The sequence below is a fragment of the Phalaenopsis equestris genome, unplaced genomic scaffold (assembly GCF_001263595.1).
Source record: "Phalaenopsis equestris unplaced genomic scaffold, ASM126359v1 Scaffold000309, whole genome shotgun sequence".
Taxonomy (NCBI): domain Eukaryota; kingdom Viridiplantae; phylum Streptophyta; class Magnoliopsida; order Asparagales; family Orchidaceae; genus Phalaenopsis; species Phalaenopsis equestris.
Window position 1 is genome coordinate 68189 of NW_018164751.1, and position 15179 is coordinate 83367.

Genomic DNA, 15179 nt, shown 5'->3' on the forward strand with positions numbered 1-15179 from the left:
GAACACAAGTAACAACTCTAGTATACATATCTTTAATGACTTGAATATAAGTCATATCAACGTCTTTCTTCTCAATAATTATCCAAATGATATCTCTTGGAACCTTATCGTAAGCTTTTTCTAAATCAATAAAAATCAAATGTAGATTTTTCTTATTATCTCTGAACTTCTCCATCAAACCTCTCAATAAATGTATAGCTTCCATAGTAGACTTGCCCGACATAAATACAAATTGATTATGAGAAATCTTTGTGATGCGTCTTAACTTATGTTCAATTACCCTCTCCCATAACTTTAAAGTATGACACATCAACTTAATTCCTTGCACACTCTTGTGCATCCTTTTTATTCTTAAAAATAGGGACCAAAATACTCTTCCTCCATTTATACTCTTCCTTTACTCAGGCATCTTTTTAGTTTTTAAAATAATATTAAAGAGTTTAATAAACCAAGAAACAACCAAATCTCCCAAATATTTCCACACTTCACTTGGGATATCATCAGGTCCTACAGACTTTCCACCCTTACAGACTTTCCACAGACTTTCCACCCTTGGTTTTCTTTAAAGCCTCCTCAACTTCTTTTTTTCTGATGTGACGACAAAAGTGAAACGTTTTATTATTATTCATGATTTTAAGATCACTAAGGTCAATCGTATTTTTAGAAACTTCATTAAAAAGTTATGAAAGTAACTCACTCACCTATGTTGAATATCATTTTCTAAGAAAATTATTTTTTTGATTTTCATCTTTAATACACTTGAGTTAAATCTTTACTTTTCTTTTCTTTTTTTGGCTTGTTTATACATATTTTTCACCCTTCTTAGTATCTATTCTATTATAATGATCATTAAAAACAGAATTTTTAGCTTCACAGATTGTTCTTTTAGACTCCCTACGTGTTGTTTGATATTTTTCCCTGTTTTCTAAGCTTTTACATTTAAACCAATTTTTATAACATAATTTCTTATATTTAATCTTTTTTTGCACATTATTATTCCACCACCAACTATTTATATTTATAAAAACTTTTTTTTTTATTCTCCAAGTACATCTTTTGCTACTTGTTTAATAGTGTTTCTTACTTTATCCCACATAACATTTACTTCTTCATGAATATCCCAAATTTTGAAATCTTGAATTTTACTGATAAAAATAATTTTATTTGTGACTTTTAAGTTTCTCTATCTAATTCTACGATGATGAGTCCTAGTATTCTTTATTTTACAACTCTTAATCTTAAAATCTATAACTAATTAACAATATTGGGTAATTAAATTTTCATTTGGAATGACCTTACAATTTTTACAATCGCGACGATCTCTTCTTCTCATAAGAAAATAATCAATTTGTGTTTTATTTGATCCACTCTTATAAGTAATAAGATGTTCATTTCTTTTCTTGAATAAAATATTAGTAACAATAAAATCATGCGCTAAAGCAAAATCCAAAATAGCTCTACCTTCTTCATTTGTTACTCCAAAACCGTAGCCACCATGAGTATTTCTGAAGTCTTCTACCATTCTACCGACATGTCTATTTAAATCTCCTCCAATAAAAATTCTTTCTTCAAGATTAAGTATTAACATTTAATAAATAACATATATTAATTACATTAATTAACATGGTAAAACCCTACATTTCACCATATTTAAACCCTGTATGTAAACTTACTTGAGGAGCGTAAACACTTATAATATTAAAAATTTTAGTATCAATGATAATCTTAATGGCTATAATTTTATCTCCAACTCTATTAATTTTTACAACATTATCTTTCAAACTCTTATCTATAATTACTCCTACACCATTTCTAGTGCGACTTTTACCAGAATACCAAAGTTTAAAAACTAAATTATCAATCTCCTTAGCCTTTTCTCCAACCCACTTAATTTCTTGAATACATGAGATATTAATTTTCCTATGAATCGTAATATCAACTAATTTCATTAATTTACCATTGAGAGTACCTATATTTCAAGGTTTTATTATAATATTAATTTCATTAGTTTCATGGACTAACTTCTTTACTCGTTTTCGCTCGTAATGTGGGAACTCTTGCTTATTTAACACTACACCCGTGCGCCGGTGTAGCGAAACTTTCACTCTTTTCACTGTATTCAGGCTATACAGCGCGTCGCTTTTAGAGGACGTCCTAGCACTTACACAATGATCAAAATGATTCATGTCATGTTTTTTTTTCGATAAGTTTTACGCTGGCTATCGACTACCTAACGCAACCCTCCACTTTTCACATCCGGGTTTGGGACCGACAACGACAGTGTTAAATGGTCCATTCATAATTATTAAGAAGATTAGAGGACTGCAATATTTTTTGCTACCTTTAATGTTGTTGATTTGTCGTCGTATTATAAGGTCCTAGATTTTTCCAGAGATGAGGGTGGAGCTCCTACTACTCTGGGAGAATGGCATGGGATGCGAGAGGGCCTGCAGTATTTGGTTCTCGCGACCACGAGAGCCTTGACCGAACCGAAGCTTTTTTTACCTTTTTTTATTTACTTTCTTTGTTTCCTGCAAATTTTCTTGTTTTGCTTTCTTCCTTTTTGGTTTTCTCTTTTTTTTCTAATTTGGTATTTTTTTAGTGGACTTCTATATATATATCATATTGGGGTTTTGCAGTTTTTATTTTTTTGAGTTTCTTTTGATAGAGTTCTCTTTGAATTTCACTCTTTGGAGTGTTGTAACCTCTTTCTTTTTCCAGTGGTGTGCCTGTAGTTTGCCTAGGAACAGTTGGTGGATCTCTCTCTACATCCACATTTTACCGATTCGTCGTTCATCCGCTGTTCCCTGCTGGACAGCCTCCAAGGGCGCCGTTACCTGCTTATGACAGAAGGAATCTGCACGTTCCTGATTCGGCTAAACTATTGCATGATTATTCCTAGCCTTTTTTTTTTATTGATCATATCGTCCATTTCTAGCGTCAAAGTTTGTTGAAAATATGTTGCAAAATGAAAAAAAAATTCTCTTAATTCTCCAAGGAACTTATGCACTTGTAATCAATCACATCAATACATGCAATTTCACAATCAAAGCTCTTCAATTCCGCAAATAAAGTTGTTTATAACATGAATTCTTAAAGCATAATTAACAGTCTTATAACAATTCTAGATTGCTTCAGTTCAAAAAAGAAACAACTTAAAAAAACAAAAAAACTGGAAAGGCAGTACGATAGAAGAAGTCTAACACAATTTCAACAAACTTAAAGTAACCTTCTTGTGTTTTATCATCCTCTTCCTCCTCCCATTGCATAGATTGTTGTCATTGTTGTGGCAGCATAGCTCTACCACTTCAGCTTGCAATGCGGTCATACTAGCCTCCTTAATATCCCTAAACATAGCGACTCGCTTTCTGACAAACTCATAAATGAGGTCGGTTCCATCAGCTGAATGATAATATTATTCTTTGTGCCAAACCCTGTGAATCTAAAGCTCTAGCGTTAAATTTTTCTTTCCTCCCACTGCATTGTGAAACAACCTTAAGCTATAGCTTTAAATCTAATGCAAGTCATATTAAGATGTAGAGTTTGTTAATATAGATCTACTAGAATGAGATGCATGAAATCACACTCACGCAAAACTTTGTTGGTCACGATTTTACCCTTCTTTCCTCCCATTTCTAAATAAACTTATGCAATGGGAGGTCAAACATTTGAAGAATGTAGAAGCGCAATTAAGCATTTATAAATAATCTCTATTTTATGTGATTATATGAGAGATTGCACTCATTCTGTTTTGAATGTTTGAGGATTTAGTTTTTATTTTGATATGCTCATTTCTTCTTAGGTTGAAGCTATCTATGAATCAGTTCCTATGGCTGCTCAAAGGGTCCAACTGGCTTTTTGTGTGTATACACCAACTATATCAGCATTGAGGAAGTATGCATATAATGACTTGTGATATTCCTTTTTTTTCAATGCTGCAATTTCTTCCCTATCTTTATTTTATGCCCTTATATTCATTTTTTCTCTTTTTTCCCCCATATATTACAAAACGCCTTTGCCTTTAAACTCCAGGGAATATGGTGAACTTTGTGTTGGATGTGGCATGGTTGGCGAGGCATTAAATATTTTTGAGGATCTTGAACTATGGGACAATCTAATATATTGTTACCGGTGCAAACTCTTGTTCCTATTTTATATGTAGGTGTTACATTTTGTTGTATTCAAAACTATAAATCTATTATTTTATGCTGGCAGCTTACTGGACAAAAAGGCAGCTGCTGTAGACCTTATTAATTCACGGCTCCATGAAACTCCCAAAGATCCAAAATTATGGTAAGTGAACTCAAAGAAAGGGCAATTTTGATTATTTTTTTTGTAATTATCTTCTTTTTCTATGTTTTTATATTGATGGAGCAAGACAAACTGACGAGGAAGGGCACAAAAGTTCATTTCAAAATATATCACCTACAATAAAACTATTTGATCATCACTCACTCTGCAAAATAAATTTAAAAAGAAAGAATAAAATGAGTTGGGGTAAAACGTATGCCTGTTCACTTCTTTGGATTCTCACCTCAAATATAATCAGTGTCGATATGTTCGCACAAAGTACAATGCTTAAAGCAGTTGCATTGTGGCATATAAATGCCTATATTTTCTTATGCATTGTTGGTTAAAAGACTTGGTTATGGTGTCCTGGACACCAATTTGACACATTTTTTTAATCATAGCAGGCAAGCTTAGCATCCCCCCTAAATGCTTCTATTTGTGAGGGAGATGTTAGATTGCTGCTGATATTCTTATTGGAAGAATTCAAAATGGCAAAATGAAAGCAATATTCTAGATACAAATACAACAAAAAATGAAAATGAACAAATAAAATTACAAAATGTTAAGGGAATGAAAAATTAAAATGTGAAAAATGTTAGCAAATTTGAATGCAAATAGAACTTACAGCTAACTGATTAGCTTGCCATTCAGCATGAACAGGACCTCTTGCTAATCTATCAAAAGGCTCAAAATTTCAAACTATGACTCTATGAAAATGATTGAAGAAATGCCCTATATATAGTTAAGAAAATATTCCAAGTGAAGCCCACCGGGAACAAAATGCAATTGATTGCAAGAAAAAACATTACTTTAGGTGCGCAATAAGCTCTAACTTAAACTTTCACTATTAAATTAGCAAATTCAAACATGTAAGCAGTATAGTGCAATTAATAACCTTTAAGTAAAAAAAAAATTACCATGTTTCTTACAAAATGCTTTCAAGTGAATAATTGAGTTCAGATTTGCACATCTTTCTTACAAAATGCTTTCATGTGAATAATTGAATTTAGATAATTCAAAATCTTGTAAGCGTAGCATGTTAAATTTTGAACTCAATTTCAATATCTAAAAGGCACACATATTCTCTTAAATGTGATAAATTATCAATTCGAATTCTCGCAGGCATTCTAATATGCTCACTATGATCCAATTTGAAATTAAATAATTTCTCAAAGGTGATTTGCGCACTCAAAGCAAGATGAATTTATGGCACTTTGCTTTGAGAAGTGTGCAAATGTTTCAATACATGTATAACCACAAATCTTATTTTAAATTCAATCACATTATGATTATGTGTACTCTCGAGTGAGCTGTGCTGCTTATAGGGCAGATTTTAAGTCGTCGTTTTTAATTTGGTCGTCCACATCATAATGGCAGAAGTTGACAAATTTTTTGTTTCTGAGAAATATTTATGCTCAACGTGGTCATAACTGAAAGAATGTTTTTTTAATTTCAACTCATGGTCTAGTTAACCAAATTAAGCTTCATTTTGAACTGAGAATTGAACACTCAATTGCGAACTCACCTAGAAGTGTCTTTAATTTGCGTAAGTTTTTCAATGGGTTTTAACCAAAAATATTTTGTTTCAAATTAAAAATCCTTGTTCCTTACCTGCAAGATATTGTCCTGAGCTCTACATTTAGGCTCAATCCTCTTTATATAGGAGTAGAGTTGACAAAGATTGTAATATGATGAATGCTTAATTGAACTCAAGTGCAACACATAAACTTGTTAGCCTAGTCTTTTGCAACCAAGTGGGCTGTGTCAACAACGTTCGAAGCAACAAAGTGCAATCAATATTGGGGTTATTGCACATCTTAAATGGAGTGGTCAATTTCCAAAATATGTGCTTCAAACTGCAAAGATAAATTAGTTCAAGTTGTATTTGTGACAATGATCTTATTGGCAAAAAAAAAATTACTGGAGAGAATATTATTATTAAAATGCCCTTAAATGCCAAATCAAATCATTCTGGGCTCCAATTTTTATAACAATTAAAAAATTAAAGTATATGAAATGCAAAATATTCAATTGTTAATTGATTGATCTATGCTTTGAACAATTAGCCATATAATTCATTTATTCTTTTCACTGGGTTGATTAGTATGAGAAGTTTAAATTTGAACAAGGCTCACAAACAAATAATACCATATCAAGTGCATTCATATGACCACTCTTACAATGTTATGTGTTAAGGATATGGCATGTACCCTCTGATCAAGTGGTTTGTCATCTAATGACAATATTATATTTAAAATTACCTCATTACTTGATGTCCACTTCTTCTATAATTGTTATCTCTTTTAACGCTTATCATTAATCACTTAAGTAACTTGAAAAGTTAGTTTAAAATAATAATGAACTAAATAAGTTTGTGAGTACTCATGTTCATAAACTACAGTAATACAAGAGAAATTAAAACAATATGTATGCCAATCAAGTTTTTAATAAATCAATAAAAAATAGTTGATTCTATTCAAATAATCTTAATGTATCAATAGCATATCAATATCATTCTATATATGTACAATCATCATAGGAGCACTGTTTAAAAATTGTGTCACTTTAAGATACATCAATATCAATATTCTTTTTTATATACATGCACAAGTATCTTAGTGTTTCTCTACTAGTACCATCAAGGGGTGACTCCATCAAGGGGTTTTAAAGGGTAGATAAACTCCTACTTAAAGAAATTCATCATAAGTTTTAAGCCACTGGAGCAATTTTTCAAAACACTCTATTGCTTTGACCTCTTGAATCTCAATGAATTTATTCCATGGTTTTTTTTTTCCGTACACACCCAAACACACAGACCCCATACTTGAAAGGCCTTGAATCTAGGACCTCTTGGTTGAAAGACAAAGCTGTCAAGCATTAGGCCAAAGTGGCTTGCATGAATTTACTTCTTGGTTTGTTACTGCATTACATATAGTATTAGGTATGCTTCTTATTTTGCCGGGTAGATTTATAATAAATCAAAGTTTATCCAAACTTTTTAGGGCTAAGCTGGCTATATCTTGTTCAGATCCAAATTCTAAAAAGGGTTCCTTAGTGTGCAACGCCAGGTTAAAATGCTGTAGCAATTTGACATTAATGCAATTTTAGTGGTTGATGACATCTTGGGTGGTAAATGCTTTACTAGAAACACAGAAAATGAAACATTTTATGACTGATTGATTGGAGTAAAATGCTAGACAACTATAAGATTTACAGCTGTAGTAGTATTTTAAATGCTTCTAGTTTAGTGGCTTTACTTCTTCAACCATTATAAATCACTTCATTGTATTATTTAGATTAAACTTGGACGTCTTATAAATCTATGTTATAGTATTTCTTCTCTTATTCACTCTTGTTCTTTCTTCTGTAAAAAAAATTCAGGTGTTCACTTGGTGATGTAACCAATAATGATGACTTTTATGAGAAAGCCCTTGAAATCTCAAATAATAAGTCTGCTCGAGCTATGGTGAGGATTAGTTATACAAATTTAGGTTTAAGTTTCTTTTAGGTCTAAGTATGTTGTCTGAACTGCTATTTTGCAGCGTTCTTTAGCTCGTAGTGCTTACAACAGGGGTGACTATGAAAGAGCGAAATCTCTATGGTATTTTTGTTTTTGATGATGGCATACTTTCAACAAAGTTTTACATGTAACTAAGAACTTCCGCAAGTCTCAACAAATGTTTATTATGTTTTTCTGCGGAAATTTTCTGCAGGGAATCTGCAATGGCAGTAAATTCTTTGTACCCAGATGGCTGGTTTGCACTCGGTGCGGCTGCATTAAAGGTGATTGCTCAATTTTATGAATCTTAGATCTTACTATCTACAAAGTTGCTAGTGTTGCAGATTTTGGCCTTATTGTGGCTAACTTGTTTTTTTATTGATCCTACATTCTACCCTATGACATGATTGGAATAAGTTGTTCCTATTATTTAAAATAGTTAACGCTGTCAGATTTTTTCATGTAAAAAAGAAAAAAATTGCTCTAAAGCTGTACTTTTGGAATTCACAGGCTCGGGATATCAACAAAGCTATCGATGGGTTTACTCGCGCTGTGCAGCTTGATCCTGAAAATGGCGAGGCCTGGAATAATGTTGCTTGTTTGTATGCTCTGCACTTAAAATCATGCCTTTTCTTCTACAGTTTCATCTCCTATTGATCTGCTGTACCTTGAATTTATTTTATTGCTCCTGGCATAATAGGTAGTAGATCCCAAAGCATTGTATTTTTTATGGTCATGTAGGTATTTTATTTAAACTTGGGAAGATATACATGTAGCACTTATTCCTACATATTTGCATGTCTAACACCTAAACTTCAATTTTTACATATATGCCATTACCTCCTTATTAATGAAATGTTGTATTTCACTTTTTAAAAGTTTAATCAGTGGTCTTTTGATGTGATATGAAAGATTAGGGTGTTAGAAATTTAAAAAGCAAAGTTTAGATGTCAATATGTTAATGCATAGGAATTAGGTGGTTATATACATAAATGCCCCCTTGAACTTATTAGTACTTAGGTCATAAAGTAAGAGAAAAGTGTAGTTATTATGATTTATGAGGTCTGGTAGTTGAAGACAGCCTCATTGTTTAAAATGGGAAAATAGTTTATGTCATGGCTGCTGTAATTAGAATGTATGTTTGAAGCAACTTTATGGTAATTTTGCTGAACAGCAATGATTTTCTTAACTGATTCTATCTTAAAATATTGGTTGATAGAGCTAATTGCAGTGTATGAGCATCATTTTTAATGCCTTTTTAAGAGTTACTTTTTCCTAACTTATATGAAGTGTTCAGGCATATGATCAATAAGAAGAGCAAAGCAGCATTCATTGCTTTCAAGGAGGCTTTGAAATTCAGGTTTCCGTCATTACTTATTTTCTGATTAAGTATGTCTTTTGAGAGAAATATCCATTGCAATAATTTGTTAGAACAACTTGCAGGAGGAACAGCTGGCAGCTTTGGGAAAATTATAGCCATGTTGCAGTAGATACAGGGAACTTTTATCAAGTGAGTATTATTTTATGGAGAACTTCATGTCACTCGAAGCCACTTTGAAAAAAAAAATGAAAATTTACATACATATCACTCAATTTCTATGTATGTATTTACATATGTAACACCCAAACTTCAATTTTTTTACATACAGCCATCTTACCTATGCATGAACACGTCTATTTCACTCTTTAAAAGTTAAAATGGTGGTATGTTTTATGTGATATGATAGATTTGGGTGGTATAAATGTAAAAAAACAAAGTTTTGGTGTCAGATATATAAATATATAAGAATTGAGTGGTGTGTATGTAATGCACAAAAAATTATTATTTTAAATAACTAGCACTATCATATTGTAAATGTCTGTGCTTGAGTATCAACTCCAAGTAGAAAAAATGTGCGCTAATGTAGCTGAGCTTATATTCTACTTCTCAATTAGTATTATTTTTAAATCTTCTCAAAAGAGAAACTCCTCAGTATGTTGATTAAATTGTCAAACCTTCTAAGATGAGCGGTTGCCAATGTAATGATTTATTGCAGAAAGTTTTGCTCGCTTTGGTTGTCAATTTGCCTTTTTTTTTTCTTTTGTATGGTCAAGCTTACCTAAGCAATAGCTTTGAGAGATAGAATATGTACAGCTCTGGAAAGTAATTTTGATTTATCAAACTTTGTGGTGCAAAAATAGTTTATATAATTGAGTCAAACATATAAATATGACTCTTTCACGATGAAAAACTTTCTTTTTCTTCAGGCACTCGAGGCAATAAAAATGGTACTTGAATTGTCATCAAATAAGCGAGTAGATATTGAATTCTTAGACAAGATACTGACAAAGACTGAAGAGTATGCTTCTAGATCATCTTCTTCTTGTTCAGCTACTAATGATCAAGATATACGTGCTTCCCAAGAAGATTCAGCTATGGATTGTTGTGGAGATTCAGGAAATTTTGCTCGTGTGCTTGAAGAACGAGAGAGGGATTTATTGGCGTCCATGATTGGCACTGTCATGCAGCAGGTGCACATTCTAGATGGTTTTATCCTTTTTTTTTAAGTGAAGAGTGTCAAAATTACCCCCTAATTCTTTGTAGGGGTTCATTTTAGTCCCAAAGTCTATAATAGTACTTTTTGGGGATTATTTCAACTCATATTAAAAGAATCTAGGAACTAATTTGTGGCACTTTTATAGGCTCTTGGACTTAAAATAGCCACGTATAAATAATTAGGTGATTATTTTGGCGCTTTATTCTTTTTTTAAATGTCTTTTTATTCTTTCAGCTGTTATTTTGTGGTTTGATCCTTCAAGCCATAAATCCCCTGTTCTATGCTATATATGCCTATTGTCTCTATTCAGCATCATCGTTGACCTTTTCTTTTGCTATGCGGTTTCTCCTTTATTATTCTCATGAAGTTTCCATTTTTAATTCTAATTCTAGTTCTCTGCCTCTCCTGTCATTTAGGTTATTAAAAATGGCGGTGGCGGTGCAGAAATTTGGGGTTTATATGCAAGATGGCACAAAATGGAAGGCAACCTTCTAATGTGTTCTGAAGCCCTTTTGAGGCAAGTTAGGGCATATCAGGTATTTGATGTTTTAAGTAATTTACTTCTTAAGTAATTCACCATTATATTGTACCATATTAGCTATTTGCTTAGCCATGATTTAAACTGGGTTTGTTACTATGTCTTTCAGCCAATTAGATTATCCTGAATATCATCAGATCACTTGATTAACCCACTCATGTAATTGAGGTGGTTTTGTAGCATTTGCCTTGAGTTAATTAGCCTTTTTGGTTCATACTTAACGTTAATTACTCCGCATAGTTACATTCGAACCTGGCTTGACTAGCCCAATGTTCAGGGTGACCATTTTGGTGGTTTTAATGAACTCTAGACCAAACTTAAGCTAAAATTTTGTAATTCCTGCATTTGTTGTCCTCATGTTTGGATTATTTTAGTTTGATCCAATCTAATTGAGAAATATTTAAAGATAGAATTGTTTTTTTCATATCAGTGATTAAGCATTAAATCTCTCGTTTAATTGAGCTAGACATATTTGTCATTAACACTCAACCTGACATCACTAATCAGGATCGAGTGAGTGTATAATTTGTCGGTCTAGATTATCAAATAATGTTACTACACTTTCATAATCATCAAAGTGATCCACCATAATCATTAATACAAAAGTTTGTATAATTTAAATTATCAAAATAAATTATAGAGCTTCCAGTAAATTTTATGAAATCTTTTGTATTAGTAGCAGTCTTTAATTTCTGTTTTGTACATTATTTTTCTTCATTATGCGTATAAATGCACACTCTAAATCGCAGGATAAGGTTTTGATTCATGTTACTATTTTCTCACCTGCTCTTTTCCCTTAACTAAAATATTAATTAATGTTAAAAACTCTATGAAATAAATAATTATAATATATGATTAAAAAATAATAATAATAATAGTAATATGCATCTTGATTTTTTAAACTAACATGAGCTTTATCAGTCATAGATATAATTAATTCAGTGCATAGTTTTTAAATCAACACAAACTTTTATAATTATCTTGAGTAAAAGACAATCATAGGTAATAAATGTACCTATTTGTACTGAAATTAAGTGCATTTAATATCAATAATTTGATGCACTGGGATGGTTGATTACTGATATGGAATTATTTGCTTACCTTTCATTTCTTTCTTATTAAAAAATTGGAAGATTATAATGCATACCACATGATTCTAATGTATTCTTATATCTAACACCTAAAATTAATTTTTACATTTATGCCACGATACCTAGGGCTGGTAAAAAGATTCATCGTTCATGAACAACTCATGTTCGGCCCGCTAAGCAGCTCGATTTATAAACGAGCTGAACATGAACAAACTTTTGTTCAACCATGTTTAGCTCCTATTGACTCGAATTAATTAAATAATAAATAAATAATATATAAAAGTTAAATTAATGATATATTTGATGTGATTGGGGCTGTTAAAAAGTTCGTCGTTCACGAACAGTTTATGTTCGACTGGTTAAGTAACTCGTGTTCGATTCATTTTTTAAGCAAAACCATTCAAACACAAACAAAATTGTTGAGCTAGTTTTATTAACTGGCCGAACACGAACAAAAGAAAAAAATTTAACGAGTTGAACATGAACAAGTCTTTGGCTTTCTCAAGCTCGGCTCGTTTACACCCCTAACCATGCCTATGCATCAAAAGGTGTATTTCACTTTTTAAAAGTTAAAAAAATGGTAGTTGTGATATGAAAGGTTTGGGTTGTATATAGGTGTTAGATATGCAAATACGTAAGAATTGGGCGGTATGTATGTAAATGCCTCTTTTTTATTATTTAGTCTTAGAAGTATTCTATTATTTATGTATAGATTTTGACATCTTCATATTTTTTAGCCATCACTTGGGTTCATTAGCTATAATAATCAATTGCTAAGGTCCACACTTATCCAACTTAGCATATCAATATATGGAACATCAACTCATACATTTCTGGAAGACATAATCTTTGTGGATTTTTTTCTTTTGTGTACATGAATAGTTATGTTCAATCATTTAGTTGCTTAGTTTGCACCTATCACTCTTCGAATCTCTTATTCCTTAATGCATTAAGTTCGTCAATTAGTTTTTCTGAAAGCTGTTCCACTTGGTGCTTGATAAATATTCTGGATTTATTTATGGGGCATTGGCATGCATACCACGCAATTCTTATATATTTACATATCTAACAGCTTAATTTTGATATTTACATGCATACCACTACATCACATTAAAAGTGAAATACACATTTTCATCCATATGTTGATAACAGTAGTGTTATATATTTAATAAAAATTAAAGTACATAGCACAAAATTATTATGTATTTACATGTCTGGCACCTAAACTTTATATTAACATACATAGCACTTTTTGAGTGTTTTGTGTAAATATGAAAGTTTAGGTGTGAGATATGTAAATACATAAGAACTGTGTGCGATGTATGTAAGTGCCCCTTAAAAATATTGAACTTTGGGTGCCAGGTATGTAAATATATAAGAATTGTGTGGTCTGTGTGTAAATTTCCCGTTATTTATTTTGCGCCATAAACATTGATTTCTCTTATTCCGCTACAGGGTTCAGAACTATGGCACAACTTGGAACGGTTTAAGAAATTCGCCCAGGCATCTTTGCTGTTTTGTAATGTTTGCATGGAAATAGCTTCCTCCAGTGGCAACCGCAAAGAACTCTTTCCAGCTGAGATGCATTTAAAGAACTCTGTGAAGCAGGTGATTATATACTCTGCTGCACACTTCCTACTTGTGCATTTTTGCAATTTTCATTCACATATGCACAAAACCACTTCCTCTCAGATTTTCATTTTACAAATTTACACCAGCATAAATTATTTTTATGTCATGACTGTATTGTACTCGATAATTATTTAATAAAAAGGAAGTTTACATACATTGTATACAATTTGTATGTATTTACATATCTAACGCCAGTAGTTTGATATATATAATTTTAAATGTCATTGTTTTGAGAAAATAGGCTGAATCCTGGATAGGCCTGATGTATTTTCCCTTTGCTTTTATTCCCTTAAATAATAATCTTACAATCTATTTTAGGTGTAAAATATTATGTATAATCTATTTTAGCTAATTTAATAATATATATTCATAATCTAAATATTCAGATAGCAGGGAAATAAATCAGAATAAAGAAATTGGAAATCATTTAAATAAGGAAGCTCCTAATTATAGAAAACTCCTAATCTAGTTGCCTGATTTTCATCCTTCCTGATTGAAATTAAACACTTTGTTGTTGTAATTCTATGTATGAAAAAATTTATAAATGATGATATTTTGATGTAATATTAAAGATTTGAGTGTTATGCTTGTAAATATCGATTGTTTTAAGTGTCAGATGGGTAAATGCATAAGATTTATGTGGCATGCATCTAAATGCCCCGTAGAAATGTTTTGCATCTCAAAGTTTTTTCATTCATAGCCTATTTAAGAACGATAGCACCAATTTGCAGGCCATCAATTTCTCAGATACAAAGGAATTCAGAGATCTTCAAACCTGCCTTGATGAAATAAGGACAAGGCTCGATCCTCCTAACAACGTTTCTGTACTATGAAAACTTCCGTGCGGACTTTACCGTCAAAAAGGTATTATTTTCAGTTCCAACCTCCCCACTGGTTGAAAATGTAATTTTTTTTTTTTTCATTTTTAATTTTAAAAAATTGTCTTGTTTTTTGCCGTTATTCAAACAATTTCATGATTCCTTTGCAGGAAGGTGAAGAGAGAACCGTAATTATAATTTTTTATCTGTTAGAACCATCTATTCCATCCTGAATGGCTGAGTTTTGTCTGAAAATTATCATGATTTGGCCATCCAAAGTGGATTGAACGGCTATCAAAATGCAGTTAACATGACAATATAAAGTTGGTAAGTTCTTTATTTATTATTCACAGAATTTTAGGAATTTTTCTTTTTTTATCAGAATTTAATCAGTGTTTTAGCTCCAGGTTCCATGAATTGGGTCTTGGTTTGTGATATTATGTACAATATGTAATATTTGTTGTATATTTATTCAAGTAAAAATAATAGTATAAAGCAGCCTATTCTTTATGTCGAATTTTTAGTACTTAGGGTATTTACATACATTCCCCAGATTTTCTATGCATTTACATATATAACCCCAGAACGTTCACATTTTCATAATCTTTTTAAAAGTGAAATACACCTCATGCATAAATTTATGAACATGTCATGTAAATACGAAACTTTGGATCTTATACATGAGAATTGTATGGTATGTATGTAAATTTCTTTTAATTGTATGAGAAATAATTGCGTACGGACAACGCATGCATCTCTGCATATGGTGTCCGA

General features: G+C 31.6%; 1 protein-coding gene across 3 annotated transcripts in view; it reads left to right on the top strand.

Moving 5' to 3' along the window:
• LOC110025593 (tetratricopeptide repeat protein 27 homolog) overlaps positions 1-14900 on the top strand; it is a 55329-nt gene extending 40429 nt beyond the window's left edge. For 2 of the 3 annotated variants that reach the window (XM_020726152.1, XM_020726153.1), the window contains 14 exons: positions 3803-3894; positions 4033-4131; positions 4216-4293; positions 7672-7756; positions 7833-7891; positions 8004-8073; positions 8300-8391; positions 9087-9149; positions 9233-9299; positions 10037-10300; positions 10743-10862; positions 13411-13563; positions 14319-14451; positions 14576-14900. In XM_020726152.1, the coding sequence (XP_020581811.1) occupies positions 3803-3894; positions 4033-4131; positions 4216-4293; positions 7672-7756; positions 7833-7891; positions 8004-8073; positions 8300-8391; positions 9087-9149; positions 9233-9299; positions 10037-10300; positions 10743-10862; positions 13411-13563; positions 14319-14420 (1344 nt within the window). In that variant the 3' untranslated portion in view covers positions 14421-14451; positions 14576-14900. The remainder of the gene's footprint in view (positions 1-3802; positions 3895-4032; positions 4132-4215; positions 4294-7671; positions 7757-7832; positions 7892-8003; positions 8074-8299; positions 8392-9086; positions 9150-9232; positions 9300-10036; positions 10301-10742; positions 10863-13410; positions 13564-14318; positions 14452-14575) is intronic. The other variant, XR_002294133.1, reaches the window with a different exon arrangement.
• The last annotated feature ends 279 nt before the right edge of the window (positions 14901-15179 follow it).